General features: G+C 34.3%; 1 protein-coding gene across 4 annotated transcripts in view; it reads left to right on the top strand.

Moving 5' to 3' along the window:
* The window catches only part of trim23 (tripartite motif containing 23), a 52,005-nt gene that overhangs the window by 15,825 nt on the left and 16,374 nt on the right, over positions 1-19,806 (top strand). For all 4 annotated transcript variants that reach the window (XM_087269745.1, XM_087269746.1, XM_087269747.1 and 1 more), the window contains 4 exon segments: positions 14,738-14,920; positions 15,011-15,226; positions 15,306-15,440; positions 18,863-18,992. In XM_087269745.1, coding sequence (XP_087125871.1) covers positions 14,738-14,920; positions 15,011-15,226; positions 15,306-15,440; positions 18,863-18,992 — 664 coding nt within the window.

The raw sequence follows: 19,806 nt of genomic DNA, 5'->3' as shown, positions 1-19,806 counted from the left end.
TTATGGAAAAACACCAACTGATGGGCGCTGCTTTTGGTTTTAAAGGAACCAAGCAGCTTTAAAAAAAATCTAATTTGCTGAAGAGAAATGACAGGAAAAAAGAAAAAAAAAACAATTCAGCATATCAGGACTGTTAAACGAACATTCTTTCTTTCATTTATATTCTTTCAACTCCAATACAGAAACTAAGATTATAAATGACGGAGTGTAAAGTCATCTGTTCTGCGTGCTTCAGCAGCGTGTCCTGCTGGTTATGAATGAGGAGGCAGAGATTGAATGCGCTAAAAACAGAATGTGCAGTTTAGTTTTGGCTCGATATAGTTAAATAAAAACTCACTCCGAACTGCTCATAATGCTCAAAAAGTTAAACTAAAATGCACAACACTTGTTGGTTGTGAAGTATGAACCAACCGCAGATGCTTTGTCATGTTTGTCGCGACATTCTGCTTTATAACTTATTAGTTTATTACAATAATTACACTGGTTTGCCACTGTCCTTTACCACATGTAGTCACTCTTTTGACCACATCTTGCGGTCCATCTTTAGACAAATGTTTAGATTATTGAAGATGCTCTCCAGCAGCAAAGTTACTGGCAAAGTAGTGAGCAGAAAAAAATGTGCATGCAGAATTTGGACAAGAGGAATCAAAATTTAAATTATATGACAAGCATCGAATTCTTAATATCTAGTCCTCGCCCAGTTTTATTCCAAGTTGTGTTTTTTTTTATATTTGTGGCTGTGAGGTAGGCTTGGGCTGTAATACGGTAATATGGTATACCGCGGGATCTATAAATAGCAACAGTGTCAGTTTTAATACCGTTGTACAGTCATAAAAAACATTATTTAATGCCTAAAAATTCGTATGCGTGAATGTCATTACTAGGGTTGGGTACCAAAACCTGGTGCCATTATAGCACCGGTACCTAATTTCGGTGCTGCGGCAAAAACGTAAGCAGCATCAAAAGGGTGCGTAAAAAAAGGCCCATGCATTGTGTCACAGCATCACTAAACTTTTAATTCTAAACAACTTTGAGGAATATGGACAGGCGATATCAGGTCTTTTGTAATTGTCGCTAGGGAACAGAAGCACGCAACTCGCGCAGTACAGCGCATTCAGCCTTGTTTTTGGTGAGCAAAAGCGACACTTCAGATCTACACGCGTGATCACGTTCATCCAATTTGCTTAAACTAAGCATTCTAAAGCGTATTTTACAAGCAAGGATTCTTACACAGCAACTACCTTTACAAAAGTTGCGTTTAAGGGGGAAAAATGTCATACTTAATGACACATTTCAGAGCTCAAAGGCAGAGCCTCTCTCGCGTGCTTAAGGTGTCAACGTCGCTCCCTCTGGCACTCGCTTATGCTTGCTCTTTCTGTTTTCGCGGCACTTTCTCTCTCTGTGACGGTGCTGCGCGCACGAGTTCCCCACATTCGACAGAAATTGACGCCCAAATTGACACGGGTAATAAAAAAAAATTAAACTTCAGTCATGTTCATGTTGTGAAACACTATCAAAATGTCCACTGTTGATGATATTAGACTTCTGTTTTCAATAGCAATTTTAACCCTGTCAATATAGGAATTCCTCGGCTATGCAGAGGCCATAATTAATCAGAAATCTAGTGTACATAGTTTAACGTTAGGAAATGCAGTCTTGAATTGCATTTACAAACAGTCAGCAAGTAGCAAAGAACAGATGTAACACATTGATCAAATGTAGTTTTTAGTCACGCTCATGTAATTCATATTCAATTAGTTTAGTTTTGCCGTCATTCATTTTTGATTTCCGTCTTCAACACATGATTTATTTACAACACATTTTTAAACATAATAGTTTAACTAACTCATTTCTAATATCTACTGTTTTATCTTCCCCATGCTCACTATCAGTGCAGAACATTTTACTAGTTATTTTGCAAGACAGTTGTATTCAGACAAAGTCCCTTTAAGTATTTTATAGTCTTTTATTCAGATTAAAGTGTAATTTAGACTTAATCAGTTAACTACGAAAGTTAAAATAATTAGTCAAATGATTTTGTAACTGATTTGTTGTGTAAATCAAAAATATACAGTAAATATTTCTTAAGGAGGCTAATAATACTGACCTTATTTTAATTTAAATTAAAAACAGCTTTTATTCACGAAATAAACAATAAGAAATAGAAATTATTATGACTCCAGAATAATAATTTTTTTAGGAAACACTGTAAAAATTTTCAGGAACATTATTTTAAATGAATGGGAGGGCAAAATAAATTGACTTCAACTGTAGGCCTGTTAAAGTTTACAGGTGCAGCATTGTGCCTTGATGTACTTGAATGTTAGAAATGTGTTCTCCTACACCAGTATAACGTTACTTGTCAAATAAATGAACAAGGAAGATTATTTTGAGTTTAAGTTATTTAATTATCTTTATGAAGACTGCAAAGTCATACATGAAAACAAATGACTTTGAATAATGTTTCAAGTATTTTGTGATATATGTTAAAATGTGCTCTTAAATTTATGTGGCCCCTCCCCGCCCCCCACAGGTTAATAGTAAGCTAATGTAATTTCATAATGCAAATCTTAAATTTATGCTAACCAACAAATGATCAAAGGAAATGTTTTAATGTAATACAATATGAATTGATGTTTACTTTAAACTGTAATTATATTGTTCTATTAAAATGATTTTAAAAAATATTTTGTCAAATAAAATATTTTTATAGATGATACCAACCCTAGTCATTACGGGACAGTGTGGAGGAGAGAGAGAAAGGTGAGGTAAGATGGCGAGTTGCGCACCAAGTGACCTGTTCTCGAAAAAGAACACAACCTCTGCAGTTTGATAGTATTTCTGGTTTCAACCGAAGGAGAAGGGAGACGTGGTAAATGCGTACTAGAGGTCTGCATTCCTGCTGCCGTACCACAGGAGCCGCGGGACCGACCAGGTTTTTTGCTGTGCAGGAATAAATTTCCCAATAAATCGCGGGACGAAGGATCAATGTGCATGGGAGTGAAGTGCAGAGGAGCTTGATTTTTTGCATAATGATACTCCAATCTGAGGCGTTTATTTATAGCTTTATAAACTATAAAATATTTATGCAAATTATTGCAATACTACATGTAATAAGATTATTAGAAGCCTAATAAGAAGGTCAACATATCATGCGGTTCATAAACTGTGAGCGAGACAGAGCAAAGAAGTTATGGTAAAATCAGATGCTCAAGTCATACATAAAATAATGACATATTAAAAATTTTGACAGAAGTATGTGATAAGATATGTAGTGGAGCATTATGTGTAATTTTGCGTTCTTTGAAAAAGGTGTATTACACGATGGTCTATTCTTTACATTTACGTTATAACACATTTAGCTCTACGTTCTGCTCTGTTATACTGTTTACATTTATATGCTTAACCAGCATTTCTTTACTTATCTATAGTCCATTTGTTTTCATCTTCTTATTTAGTTAAACAATTTAGTCAAAACAAAAGAAAGTGTAGGATTTTTTTACATTAAGTGAAAAATTTAGTGCACATATCGAAGATATCTATAAATGTTTAATAATTGTGCACAATACATACATGTAAATGTGTAACTAAAAACATATACAGCTGATTTAATTGTTGTTTATAAATCCCACAACTGTGGTATACAGGATTACTTATAGCAACACTGTAATTGTGACATAAAATACGGTGTGTTTCATATTTACATTTATTGTGGTTCTTTTCTATCATATACAGTAGGTGAGAGTTCAAAGTGACTATTACCGCCGCGTCTTATACCGCCGCCGTTTGAAATAACTGCCGCTCTGTTTTTAGTATATGACAGCAGCTTGTGAATGAGCCGCCAGGGGGCGCAAAGGGACGGGATGCGAACGGACAGAAATAGCCTTTACAGCAGCTTTAAATATGCTACTGTGCTTGTAAATGAGATTAAACAATAAGTCAAAGCATTATAATTCCTTCATTAATCATTTAAAATTTGTTAACACACTTTATTGTAAACTTTTTAAGTGCAAAGAGGACTAGTTTTGGAAAATAGAATTGAAGAAATAAAAGACAACTAACATGAAAGCACAAACATTCAGTACAAATAAGTAGTCTTAAATAAATAAATAAAGCAGTCTTTTAGCCTAAATATAGAGAGATGTTCAGTGTTTGCTATTTTGATAGGACTAAGACAAGACATTTTCATTTATGTTTTTATTTCTGTTTTTGTTTTAATTTTCGTTGTTGATTATATTTTACTATGTTATTTTATGTCTCAACAATTGTACATAATAATAAACGAATAATGAAAACTAATTAATAATGAAATTAGGCCTAAATAAATTATTTATTTAAAGATATTGCGGCGAAACACTGAGAAACGGTCAGGGGCATGGTCTAAAGAGCTTAAGTTGAATGCTGCTTCATCAAAAGCAAATAAATAAATAAATAAATTGACCTACCTTAAGGAGATCACTGAAAGTATAATAAAACAAATTTTGCCGCAGGACATAACATAAATTAAGTCTCGCAGGTTTATCTTTAATAATTTAGTTTCAGTTCAGTTTTTTTTTTTTTTTTTTCAAAACGTCAATGTTCTCCTTTAAAGAAGCTATAACTGTTGTTTTGTTTTTTAATTAATGGCTCAGTATGTTTGGTATTTTAATTTCAATTTCAGTCACCTTGCATATGCGTGTGAAATATAATGCCGCATAACCGCGAAAAAAGAAGAATTCATCAAAATGAACTGTAATAAAATACAGCATGTATGTTAATACTGGCAGAATGTGAACAAACTCAAGGTAAGGCTAAGATATGTGCTTGCTTTTTTAATGCATTTAAAAAGATTTGCGGCTACTATGGTGTATAATAATGTTTTTTCTTCCTTTTTTGTATGGTAAAGGACAATGCACATTGTTATTGATGTAAACTTAGACTAAAACTTACCATTGATAAATGTGACCTAGCCTACTTCAAGCAGATAACTTAAAGTATAATAAAAATAATTTTGCCACAGGACATAAATAAAGTCCCGCAAGTTTAGTTTTAATAATTTGGTTTCAGTTTTGTTCAGTTTTTTTTTCTCAAAACATCTGTTTTTCTTTAAAGTAAAATTGTTGTTTTTTGTTGTTGTTGTTTTACTTGTAATGGCTCTCTCTCTCTCTCTCTCTCTCTCTCTCTCTCTCTATATATATATATATATATCTATATATATATATATATATATATATATATATATATATATATATATATATATATATATATATATATATATATATATATATATGTAATTATTTAATAATATATAATTATAAATATATTCTTAATAAACTTCCCAGCCACAAATATTGAAGAACACAACTTGTATTAAAACTGGGCGGGGATTAGAAAGAATACAATGCTTGTTATATAATTTAAAATGTTATTCCTCTTGTTCAATTTCTGCATGCACATTTTTTCACCCGCTACTCTGCCAGGAGCTTCGCCGCTGGAGAGCACCTTGAAAAATCTCAATCTCATGGCTCATTCTTCACGAATATAGAATTAAAATAATGGCGCGATAGGTTTATTGTGCATCCCGCGGGTGCAACCAACAAGAGTTGTGCATTTTAGTTTAACTTTTTGAGCGTTAAAAGCAGTTCTGTGTTAGTTTTTATTTAAATATATCAAGCCGAAACTAAACAGCGCATTCTCTCCGCCTCCTCGTTCATAACCAGCCGGACGCACTGCTGAAGCAGGCAATAGAGACACTCCGTAATACATAATCTTAGCTGATGTTTCGGAGTCGAAAGAATATATTAAAGAGAAATGTTCTTTTAACAGTCCCGATATGTTTAATCTTTTTTTTCCTGTCATTTCTCTTCAGCAAATTATATTTTTTTAAAGCTGCTTGATTCTTTTAAAACCGAAAGCAGAGCCCGGCAATTGGTGTTTTTCCATAAGATACGCTTTGTGAAGTTTTTAATGTGTTTTTAAATAGTTTTATTCTATTTAAAGCAGCACCTATATGCCAATTTATCCTAAAAACGCGGCATAGGAGCCATGCATGTCATGTGTCACATAACTGCATTTTCCTACGCGTGCGCGATCAATTTCTGATCCTTTAGCATAAAGGTTTTTAATCAAAAACAGGTCATTTAATTACTTTTGATGTGCTAAAATATTTGTTAGACGAATGTTATTTTAAAAAAAGCATATGCACATATTACAATTGTAAAATAGTCTAAAATGCATGGTCTGATCAGAAATAAAGGAAATTAGTTATATTTCATTATTTAATGCATAAAATAGGCTAGTCTTTTTATAAATTGAGTTGAATTGAATTGAATTGATTTGAAACTTTTAATTGCATTTTTACGTCCTGTAAATAATAAAAGTTGCATCAGATTGATGAAAACGAATCTTAATACCTGCAAACAGGGCCACAGTTACTTCTTTTTTCACTGACTGGCATGAATGGCAAACGCGTCAGAAAAAAACTGCTGAATCTGTGCGAATATTTGGTTAACTTATAAAACAAATGTCTGGTTTAGTGATGTTAGTAATGCATGGAAAAATGCAAAGCAGAATTCTCCTAAGCTCATTAACCCATGCACTGATGACAGCGAGGGAATCACTGGCCCACCATTTTATTTATTAAAGGTATTATTTCACTGACCTGAACATAACCATTTATAATATAATTAATAACCTATCGTCTAAAGCAGGCAACACTCTATTCAGCTATGTTCTGTGTTTTTACGTAAAAATATATTCGTTTTGGCGAATGCTTGGAGCGTAATATAGATATTTTAAATAACACATTAAGTTCAGTTGTTGTGCATAGAAACATTCATTTTCATAAGGCCCCATATTTAATGCGGTTTCGTTTTTAAACGCATAGGTTTTGTTAAGCCATCCGTCCTATTTTTGGATTTTGTGTATTCATGTTTATGAAAAACACTTAAAGAGTGGAGACCCCTTCCCCCTATTCATAACCAAAAGCTTGTCTGTTAGGTGTTAATGGGCATCAGTGAGGCTGAAATCATGTCGCGTTTTCACTTTCGGGCTAGTAGCTTGCAGCATGACACGCAAACCCTGCCCCCAGAACGTCCCCGGAATTAGATGTTGCATATTGTATCTGTGATCTTAAGGAAAGTGTTAAGTAGACTATTTAAGCACAGAGCGAGTAATAAAACAGCATATATTGCGTTGCGCTCAGCAGCTTTTCACTAATAAAGCTCTTCATGTAAATTTCATTTTTCAATTTTAGCGCGTCATATAAAAATATCAATGCTTGTTTGGGGACACAGAACACACTTATTTTTGTAGTTTCCCCTGATCCGTTTTTAAAGTGGCACTGCACATTTGGTTAACTGAAAAAAGGTCGCAGTTCATGCGTTCACTCACCCCAAAAATGCTCTGTTTGCATGATTTGATTATTATCATCGTATCCTAAATAAATAAATAATATTTTAAACCTTCTCTGATGTTTACTGTTTTTAGAGAATATATAAAATCTTTTTTTTTTAACAAAGCCTTTGTAAAATGGCTTTGGTTAATATGGCTTTAAAGGTTTCATTTATGTAGGCTATAAAGGCCTACCTTGTTGCTTTTGCTTGTTTTATAATGGTTTATTTATTTCATGCGATTTTATTATATCAGATATTTGTAATTCTTTAAATTATATTTCAATATGGCTTAGGCTATTTTATAAAGATATGACACTTGTTTTAAGTCTACAAAAGGGTACACGTAAAGTTTTATGTCTTTCTATTTTATTCATATTGTGTATTATCTGCAAAATAAATAACAAAAAGAAAGAAGCTGCTCGCAGCTTACCAGAGCTGTGAAGGGAGCGCTCATTTGCTCAATCTCTCACACACACATATGCAGGCATATAAACACGCACAAACACACCGTTTAAACTTGACAAAAACTCTCGAAAACCTTTAGTCTGCTGTGTCTTTAATATGGTGTAAAGATTATTATGCGTTATTGAAACATCGAGGGGGACGCAGCAAAGTCACTTATAAATTAAAATTGTATTATTTTATGCAACAGCCTTACATTTAAAACGGAAACATAACGGCGATTATAATCAAAAAGACCTCTCAACCCATAAGGCTAGATGTTTTCTTTCCCTTATTTATTAATTTATTTGTTCATGTGTTTGGCGCATGTAACTCGTGTGCCTTCGGAAAACTAGTGTAATGACGGCAAGCCATCTTTCCCAGACTTGGGGCAAAGTCCGCCTCTCCTTTCACTTCGCCCCCCAAAGCCCCAGCTGGCCCTCCTGGCATCCTCTGCGTAAAACATATGCTGGATAAGTTGACGGTTCTTTTCGCTGTGGCAATTACAGACTTATAAAGGGACTAAGCCGAAAAGAAAATTAATGAAATAATTAATTAATAATAATAATAATAACAATAATAATAATAATAATAATAATAATAAAATAAGGTAATGATCTTTACACAGATGCCGCGTACGTGGCATTTTTTATTTTTAGAGATGGTTCATTTGAATTGCCTCTGCCACTTCCCCCACCTCAAACCTGAAAGTTGCAGAGAGAACTATAGCCTATTTACACCTTAGCCTCAATAGCAACAGTTCATAGCCCATTTACACCAAGACAGCGCAAGTTTAGCGGAAGAATGTCAAATCAGAATCACGCAGATGAAGCACACCAGCTACTACTATCATGAAACTATTAAAATGGCATTGGCATAACTTTATTTATTTTCAGCAGCTTTTTTTCGCTCAACAGAAATGCGGCGTTGGGAAGCATTTAATAAATAAAAGCAGGGTTAATAGTGACGTGATTCAAATGATGGATCTGCGACAGAGAAACTATAGGGGTTTTGGGAAACACTCACTACTATATCCTCCCCCCCCAAACTATGCATATTCAGCGCAAGTTACTGTACGGCTTTGTTTGGGAAAGCACAGGTCCGCTGGTGCCGCGCGCCTCTTTCTCTGGGCCGAAGCGAGATGATTTTAAAAATATTAAAGATATAGATTAATTAATTATTCAGCAAAATTGACATTTATTTCATATTTCACTATGCATTTCATCTGATAGGCTAATCTTTATAGCTTAATTAAACACATATTGTCAAAACCCACACATGAAAATGAAAATGGCAGTTGTTATTTTTAGACTCCGATTTGTTATTTGTTGCCTAGGCTATTTTCACATTTGAGGTGCTTTATTGGCATGACAAATAACTGTACATTCGTATTGCCAAAGCAGTGCAGCGTCACTGCGTACAAAGACAGTGCAAAAAGGGCAGTAGTGCAAACAATTATGGATATAACATATAATAAAGAAAATAAAATAAAAAAATTGAATAATAAAAATAAAAATAGAATCATGATAAAGGTAATGATAGTAGCCTATTATCAAAAGTAAGTCCACAAATAAAGAGTTTGAGTATTTGTGTGTTGGAGACAGTGGAGCGGGTATTGTTAGTTGAACGCACAACGCGCTCTGTGCTGGACTTTACACCTGCTTTGATCTGGTGCAGGCATAAATGCGCATGCGGTGGAGGCGCACTCTAAACTCACACTGGAGAAAACTGGACTAGTGGATATCACAAAGACACGCAGTTTAATTTATTTCATGTTTTGCTTAACTAATTCTTTGAATAAAACTATTGAGCTATAAAGGGGAAAAACGCAGGAGAAATTTCCCGTTACATTAATTTTAGCACAGCTGCCATTCATTTTCACATTAGTTTTTGAGTTAGGGATGATTATTAAAGTAGCCTAGTAAAAATGTCTATACTATAAATAATATTATAATTTATTATATCCATTATTATTATTATTATTATTATTATTATTATTATTATTATTATTATTTTAATTATTATTATTAAGCTATACAATTGACAAAACGCAGAACAAAATATTTGCTTTCATTTTGGCATAGCTAAAGCACACGTTTACAGTTATGTAAAAAAAACATCCCCTTCTACAGCAGCAGTCAATTTAGGACACTTAAAAATGTCTTTTGCGTTTAAAGATGATCGACCTGCGAAGTTATGTTTACAGTGTTGTAAAAGAAAAAGGTAGGCTATTTAGTGCGTGTGGATTTACCGCGGATCCACCTCTTGCGCTGCAGGCTGAATAATATAGGTAGACATGGCTTTCTGTTTGGCTACACTAATGCCTAAAAATGTAACTAAGTAACACATTAATTTTAGAAACTATTTTTAAATGGCATTTAACATTTAAATTTATTTTTTTTATTTAATGTAACATTTAAATATAATTTAATTTAAAACATTTATTTTTTCCTCGCTGATTTTGGTTGAGTAATAAAGCGTGATGACTCAGATGATCTAGTTTAGCTTGCATGTGTGGGCGTATTTTGACGTCTTTACCTAAAACTTTACACATTTATAATGTTTAAAATAAAACGGAAAGAAATAAAGAGACTAACATAATTTAAACCACTTGTTTGGTGCTTAACATTATCTTTCTGCATTAATGTAAACGGTATCGTTGCCTTCATTAATAAAATCGGTAATAGCAAAACTGCATATTATTATTACTATAAAAAGTAGGACTATATCGGTAATGCAAAGTAATGAATTAATAAATAGCCTAAATAAAAGGAACAAGAAAGGACCAAATTCAGTCGTCAAGTGCAATGGGATTGCGCCCTTGCGCCCTCAGTTATGATATCCTGCCGCCGGGCCTGCTATAGCGAAACTTTATTGTTTGAGAAGAAACAAAAGCGGAAACTGTGGATGAAAACCTGGCTGGGAAGATGGTGACAACATGAATTTTCTGTTCTTCAACGAGAAAAAAAATCGCAGACAGGACACAATGACGCCGTTTATTATACAACGCAGGTCGTGTTTACGATCATTAATATTAACAACTAACATTAATATCATATCAATAACTCCTCTTGCTTTAGACTTTACCTTTTAGAGCTTGTTCTTGTTGGCGCAATATAAGTTTATTGCATGTATAGGGTACGAATCAGATTATGAAGAATGATTAAGAGCATGATTTTCCTTCATTGCATCCTTTCCGTAAGGTGTTTTATTTATTTTTTTATTTAATTTATTTATTTATAATTTTTTAAAATAATGATAACAATATTCACTGTCTAAACATTCCTCGGTATACTACCAACAAATTACGCCCCTGTACCCAAGTAGCCTACCTAAGTTAATTTATATTTCATGTAAAATTAAGAAATAAAAAAAGACCAAAGTATTATGCTAAATATTCGTACAAACGAACATGTTTGTTTTTTAACTTTCGTTGATAAAACAACACAATACAGCCTAGGCTAGTTAAATATTAAATAACTTTAACTGCTTGAAACAGTAAACGTTACATTTTAGAAACTTCTCAAATACTAATCAATAATAATATAAATAGTAACGAAGAACAAAAATATTAGCCTATAGGCTTGTAACAACATAAGTCAGATGTTGGAAAAAAAACTGCGTCTCTCTGCCTTTTTTTCTATTCATATTTTAAATTATTTGCCAGAAAAACTAACATGTTGACTTTGTTCGGTTTAAGCGGAGACTTATTTGAGATTACAATGTTTCCAGCAGCACTGAGACTGTGTGCCTGTAGCCCATACAGATACTTTTTCGCAACCGTGGCAAAGAGAGTATCTTGCTCCGCCGCCTGCATTTCTCGGAAACCAGCTCTACATTGTGGATCGGCGCGTTCTCAACTACCAAATATGCTGCTCCATTTCTCATCAACGTCTACTATTTATCAGTTTCTCTTTTGTATTTGCCCATTTTTGAAAAGGCCTCTCTACCATACCTGGCTGACTAGCTGGGCATTTGCGTTCAGTAGATGACACCGGAGCTGGCTCCGCATGTCATGGCTGGGTGACATTACCACAGATGGCTATGGAGGTTCGACGTGTTTGTCCATTTAACACTTATTTTTCTAAACAAGCCCTACAAATAGCTTCATCCTAATTATTGATTCGCCTTACTCGTTCGCCACGAATCCAAAATGTTTCCAGATTGGCGATGTAATATAAGTTTTCCGGCAAGGTTCATGGCTGAACTTGAACTTGCTGTATCACGTCTAAGTTAACGTTATGTTCATAAATGTATAGGCTATTTGGCAACAAAACAGAAAATGTGTGTTCTAGAGTGATTGTCGTCACGGTGACCGTCACAGCCCTTACATATGAGATTGCATACATTTGCATACATGTTTTAAGCTATAAAATAAAAGCCTCAGTTTGGTGCGGAGTTATTATTATACAAAAATCAAGAAAATCTTTGGATTTGTTTGATTCGTAGATTGTAGGCTATTTTAAAAGCTGATATTATATAAGAACTATTAATAACTGTAATTTTCAAAAAATAAAAAAATAAATAAAAAAGGGGTTTGTTGGTTGTAGCCCACCCTAAATCATCAACAGCCTGCTTTTTTTAAGTTTATGAAGCGGCTCCATACAGCACAGAGGTGATCTGCATCAGCGCTGGTTATTGTCAACACTGTGTGAAACTGTGACGAGAAATATCCTTCTTTCATTTTGCTTCTTTGGCAAAATTTGTCTGTAGAAACGTGTGTTTGCATGTGTTACCATCCCAAGAGTTAACAAATATTTGTTGTACATTTAGGGGCCGATCACAAAGCGCACGCCTTTACGTTGCAAAAACGCGCGACGTACCGCGCTGCCTTTTATGGTTGACAAGAAAAAAATAAGCCTCTTTTGTATGTCACTAGAAAACGACTGAATTAGCTGGTGTGCGCGAGTCGAGTTGCTGTCGATGTTATAATTGTAATTTTAATAATATTGTGATATTTAAGATCTATAAATACAGCTCTGGATAACTTGAAACAGCGACCACAAGTCTCTCCTCAGTCTTTAAAAGTTTATCGTACTCACATTGACAACCCAAACCCCGCTGTCACCTCAACAGAAAGCCTGCAGTGCTTTCATTTGACTGAACAATGAAACAGAGGTAACACGCTTTTTCCACTCGAGCACACAGCGCAACGGCAAAACTTAAAGCCCGCTGAGCAAGCATAAGCAGAGCGTAAAACACTGGCGGCAGTCAGTAAACCATTAAACAGATGCCCCGTATGCAGCCAAACTTTAAAAATGTGTAAAGCATATTTTAATCGTTTAACTGATACCATTCATCGGTTACAAACGCACCCTTTCGGTTATTGCTTAATCAGTTATTTTGAGCATCCCCAACTAAACCGCATGTGCAAGCTCTATTTTTTTTTTCTCTCACGGCCGCACGCCGGAGATCCGGCATGGTGCCGGAATACTTTAAGCCCTGGTAAGATCATGTTTATCACTATAAGAAAACTAAATCAAAATTATATTTTAATTGAACACATCTGATCACATAAGGTACGCACAGAAAAGTCTGTTTAGTGTTGTGAAAAGGCAAAGCTGAATATCTGTGGTTAAACTGCCACCCAGCGGTCAAAAGCTGCTGGCGCATCAAGTACCGCCGTCGCCGCGGTATGAATGGCGGCATAAGGAACACATTGAAGTAGTAACATCTGTAATACTTTTTTGTTGTGTTACTATTTAAGTGTGTTTCTTTTTTGCCCTGACAATGTAGCTATGGTTTCAATGGTTCTGTTTACTTTGTTATTTGCACAGCAGCACAGTAGACATAAAAAACCCTGTACTATTTATCAAAGATTTTTTAATATAATTTGGAAGTGTTGTGCAGCATAATTTTAAGCAGGAGAAAACATGTACAGTATTTTATTTATCAAAGATTTTCGGCAGCTTTTATTTTTGTGCAGCTGTTTATTTGTAAACAGGGAGAGAAACCTGCGTTTGAATTAAGTTTTGCTCAAAAACTGTTTAATATAGTTTTAATAAAGATTTTAAATCTCAAGTAAAAATTTATGGGAAAATACTGGCCATATATTGTATACTGTCATTCCTCCTAAAAATACTGGGATTACATTTTTTTGACCATATCGTCCAACCCTAATTCATACTGTACTGATGACAAATTTTGCATCATACACATTGTTTGCGTAACCTAGCATACCTGTAAAACACTGAAGTATTGTTTGGACTTTAGGGTTAAATATTGGCATGTATTCCTTGGTTTAGGATGGCTCTCATTCCCAATTTCAATACTTGTATTTGTAAAGTTTATTAATATTATTGCATTATTATTATCGTAAGAATCCCTAATAGTTTTAGATGTGTTGGTTAAGTTTTGCTTATTGTAACTACATTGAAATAGCTTGAAATGTGACTTTAAAGTAATCATTTATGTTGGTGTTGTTTCTGTTCTAATAAATCTGAAGCAGGTCTACTAAAAGTTTCACATATGAATGTTGTATCTTATAAGTCATGAAAATAATTATTTGAATTAATGAAATTAACTGAAGTAAAATGGAAAACAACATTTGTTTATTTTATTGTCTTAAATTGACGATTTCAAATTCAAAGTATAATAATAATAATATTATAAATGAATAATAATGAATTCTTAGTATTAAAACAAGATGCATCACTAGTATTTCTTTACTTCGCCAATAATGATTAAGGGTTACATCATCAGTTGTTTGTTGTATTGAATAAAAAATAATTGTTTTTAACTTGATGGTTGATACAAGTTTATAATCTGAGAATCTAAGATCAATTCAATCTCTCAATTTAACATGAGGAACTTAAGCTGAAACCATTAAATATTTGGTCTGCTTTAAAATATAAATACATTTTATCATACTTTGTAAAAAATAAAACTTTGCTTAATACACCAATCTTTCCTTTTTAAACCAGCATGCTGTACTAGAGGCTGAAGCCAACCAGATTCGAGCGTCTATCCTGGATATGGCGCACTGCATTCGCACATTCACAGAGGAAGTGTCGGAGTACTCCAGGAAACTAGTGGGCATTGTGCAGCAGATAGAAGGAGGAGAGCAGATTGTGGAGGACAGCATGGGCATCGCTCACACTGAACATGTATGAACACGTTTTTGAGTAATCATAGTCTTTTTCTTAATGCATTTACACCAGAGGTTTTCAGTAAACTCCTCATTGGTTTCCACACAGGTTCCAGGTACTGCAGAAAGCGCCCGGTCTTGCGTGCGTGCCTACTTTGCAGATCTACACGAGACACTGTGTCGCCAAGAGGAGATGGCTCTGAGTGTGGTGGACGCACACGTCCGAGAAAGGCTGATCTGGCTTCGCCAGCAGCAGGAGGATATGACCATACTGCTGTCTCAGGTGTCCACAGCCTGCCTGCACTGCGAGAAAACACTGCAGCAGGTACAATCTAAGGCATGCTAAGTCACACAACCAGCATGATCAAAAGATCAGGAATTTGAGTTTGTTGTTTTTGTGCCAGGATGATTGCAGGGTGGTTTTGGCGAAACAGGAGATCAACCGGCTGCTGGAGACACTGCAGAAACAGCAGCAGCAGTTTACAGAGCTGGCCGATCACATTCAGCTGGATGCAGGCATCCCTGTTACTTTCACTAAGGTACTGTTAATCATATAGATCATTGTTGAGAGAAAAAGAAATGCATGTTACTGTCAGTGATGTACAAGATGGATTTTTTAACTTAATTTACTAACTTTAAAAAATGATGAATGGTATTTGTAGCTCTCTTGCAGGGATGCCCACACCTTTTCAGCATGCGAGCTACTTATAAAATGACTAAGTCAAATTGATCTACCCAATATAAAAATGCAAAACATATATTACTTTTGTGACAATATTGAGATCCTGTATTGAGAATCCTGTATTTGTACAATCTATATATATATTGATGTACCTTGCATAACTGTATGAACCCATATTGTGCAAAAGCCTACAACTCTGTACATATTTTTGTCGTTACCTTACTCTGATGACTTGCACTGAATGGAATCAGCCTGGGAAGTATAGTTCGGACAGTAGCTGCTGATAGCCAGCCTCAAGCACATTACCAAATGATTATCAGTCATGGTGGAATGATATTTATGCTGTTGGCATAGTTTTATGCGCATGTGTGGTTATCCATGCATCAGAAAAGGTCAAATATAGGACTGGCTTCCCTGTATGTCAATCAAGCGACAAATTTCAGTGAGGATGGATGATAGGCTTATGTCTGTTTTTTTGAATGCCACGCGGTCTACCCATGCTTGCTTTGTGATCAACCGGTAGTTCCCGATCAAAGTATTGGGCACCCCTTTTCTATGGCATTTGTTGAAAAAACTGTAGTCTAATGCAGTTTAATATGTAAATCAATGTTATCTATTTATAATTAATTTAAACAAAAGCATACAATTAAAAGTTATATTAAAGCTAATAAAAAATGAAATACAAAATGTTTCTGCTAGTTGCCAAGGAAATATTTAAAACTAATATAAACATTTATAAAACCTAATAATAAAAATAAGAGACACAAGCTGCTTTTCCACTATTATGCCAAACCGTTCTAAGAACAGTTCGTTACGGTTGCGGTTGTTTCTCTACTGAGCCTAGAACGTTGCATCACGATTACAAATCAGTCATCCCGTGGAGTTTTCCGTCCACGTGCTGAACTGTGCCGACAGATTCTGGGTGTTGACGTCGCCGGTCTGTTGCCAAGCTACCACAGCTGGCTCAGCGGAAGCGCACTAGACATCAGACATCCATAAGTAAACTACTACATTTAATATAAAAAAAATATACAAGTCTAAACGTTACAGTTTAAAAAAGTTTTAAAACCATAAAGCAGTCTCTGGCAGAGAAGGGAATCACTAGCCCACCACATTCTTATGAACATATTTTATTTATTAAAGCTATTATTTCATTGACTTGAATATAACCATTTATGATCTAATTACTAACCCGTCATCTAAAATCTTAGAATAATAAAATAGCCTTTTATTTTATTCGTGGCTAGGGCTTGATTCATTTGATTGACATCCTAGGCAATGAGACCTTTACTCCGCCTGACTGAGAGTGAGTTTATTGCATGCAACGCTGTATTTTGATGGCACAAAACTCAGTCTGATGTGGGAGAGAACTTTACCAAATGTAGCTGTTGATTTCTAAATGTGAGTATTGTTTTTACTAAAAAAAACTAAAACAAATGTTTTATTGAAATGAAAAGAGCAATTTTCACCATTTATATGATTCAGTTAAATATAAGTTGGATGTTTATGGGGCCATGTAACACATTTTTGTGTTTGGTTTTTTTTTTTGTTCTTGGTGATCTTTAACATTATACTGGGTAGCTATGCAAAATATTTTCTAAATTGTCAAGCAGGAATTTGTCTATAGCTTTAATTACGAAGACAAAAAAATATTAAAAATAACAAAAATAAAATTTCAAAAATACAAAGATAAAAAGAGCAGCATTTTGCTAAATATAATAGTCCTATATATGGTTTATATTGCGCTGTATGTTATATTCGTTTTTATTTTACTTGATGCATTCGTTATTTAATGTTTGAATGCTGAAAGAAATAACAGCCATCATTTAAATGGTTATTTTACCATCAAAATATAGCTAGTATATTTTATATCATTATCAACTTGTAATGTAATGTATTGTATATTTATATATCGCATTTATTGTGTATGGCCATACACAAAAGCCCTTCACAATCATGAGCAGGGTCTCTCCACACCACCACCAATGTGCAGCATCTACTTGGATGATGCGACGGCTGCAACAGGACAACGGCACCAGTGCGCTCACCACACACCAGCTATTTGTGGAGTGGAGAGACCGTTATAGAGCCAATTCAGTGGATGGGGATGATTGGGAGGCCATGACAGGAAGGGCCGATTGAGGGACTTTGGCCAGGACACCGGGTTACACCCCTACTCTTTCACGAGAAGTGCCATTGGATTTTTAATGACCACATTACTTTTGATATAAAACCGCTGTGTAATTTAACTGATTGTTAAATAAAATAATTTTAGTGTTATATTTTGTATTAGTGAAAGTGCCTGCTGACTTTTGACAAGGCCTGTCAAAATATATATTTCTGCAACTATTATACAAATGCATTATTATTGTTGCATTGTCATTGTTTATTTTTCTGTACAGAGATTTGAAATATATTTATTTCCCCTCCAATCATTTTTTTTCATCACATTACATTTTTAAAATTTGCCCAGAGCTGCTCAACATATTACATCTAAATAAATAAAGGTGCTGTGACATGTATTTATGTTTAGCACCCTGAGAGAGTGGCATAAAGAATGGTTCAGAACCAAAGTGAAAAAGCGGCTACAGACAGACATAGACAAAATTGTTGGTACTGTTTAGTTTTATGCAGGCCAGTATTATTATTTTGACTTTTTTAATACTTCTTTTGTTAAAGCTAAATTTGAAAGCAATATCTGATTTTCATTAGTTTATTTTCAGTCATTTTTTATTAATCATTACTTTTTTCATGTTATTTTAGTGACAGTCTGCTGTAGATTTTATTTAATAGAAGGGTACCCGACACTAAACTGAGGCATTTTATTGATTATCCCGCTTATTGTGTTGTCATTTGCCTAGTTATAGACGATTTAAAATAAATTATTCTTTACAGCTCATTATTTGACTACATTTTTATCAGTTGTGACATGTTAGATATCCTAGTCTCCACTTTTCAATTAGTTAGAAGCAAACAGAAAGAAAGATTATATACGTGCGTGTAAATGACAGCCATATCTAATAGCACATATAATGTATTAACTACCTTCAAATATTTTTGTGCATATTGTGAGTTGGTTGATCAGCATCAGCTGTCTAATGAAGCACAGGTGCATATACATGTACATTTTATACTGTTTAAATGTCCAATCCAAATGGAAATCTGCCATATAAATACTTTAATCAGAATAAAAATGCTCAAATCTAATGAAATTGTAATCTGTTTGAGAGGGGTTGGTGTTATGATATGTTAATGAAGGACTTGCTCTGCTTTTTCCAGGACAACCGTGTGCACATTGGCCCAAAGATGGAGATTCGAGTTGTGACTTTGGGTTTAGATGGAGCTGGCAAAACTACTATTCTCTTCAAACTGAAGCAGGATGAGTTTATGCAGCCCATACCAACTATAGGTATCCACATCTTACTGCTGTACATGAACAAACATGCATTTACAATTGAAGTCAAAATTATTAGGCCTCCCTGTGAATTGTTTTCTTTTTCAAATATTTCCCACATGATGTTAAACAGTGCAAGGATTTTTTAATAGTATTTCCTATAACTTTACATCTAATGCTCATTTAAATTTTACATTTTTTTGCAAGGTTTTTGTGGTGTTGTAGTCCTTTATTTCACTAGTCCAAATGTAATTTGCGTTATTATATCTACAAATAAGACCAACATGCAATAGCTAATCAGCTTTCTGAGACTCAGACTCATGTGACGCCATCACAGAGTTTGCGCAAGTTCTCTTTAGGTGCTTGCGACATGATTTCGGCTGGCGGGGCACACACAATTTTTTTCCAGCGAACAGTTCGTGCTGCGCCACGTTTCATTTGAGTCAAATATAAATGAATAGATTTTTTCTTAAACATGTACGATCATAGCGAAATTTAGATGAACAATAATTTTTAGCTAGAAATTGCAACAGCAGTGGGAAAGAAAGAAAGTTTTTGTTAAAAAGTTTGGAAAAACTTAAGGGATAAGTTTGCTAAAACCAAAAGAGGTCATGGCAAAAGTTGATAACTGGAAAAGAATATTTGAACCTATCAGTTTACAATATACTGATGCCCTGTTTTTCTAGGCTTTATTGGTGATAATGGTCAGGATTGTTGGAACATTATTGTCTTTTTAGCTTATCAGTAGAGGACAGAAACTAAACAGCCAGTAATGTGTGAATTGTTTAGTGAGCAAAAAAAAAAAAAAAAAATCAGTATTTTTTTTTTA

The sequence above is a fragment of the Danio rerio genome, chromosome 10 (genome assembly GCF_052040795.2).
Source record: "Danio rerio strain M-AB ecotype USA chromosome 10, GRCz13ab, whole genome shotgun sequence".
Lineage (NCBI taxonomy): Eukaryota > Metazoa > Chordata > Actinopteri > Cypriniformes > Danionidae > Danio > Danio rerio.
The sequence above is the reverse complement of the archived record's forward strand: the minus strand, read 5'-3'. Positions and strand labels throughout refer to the sequence as shown.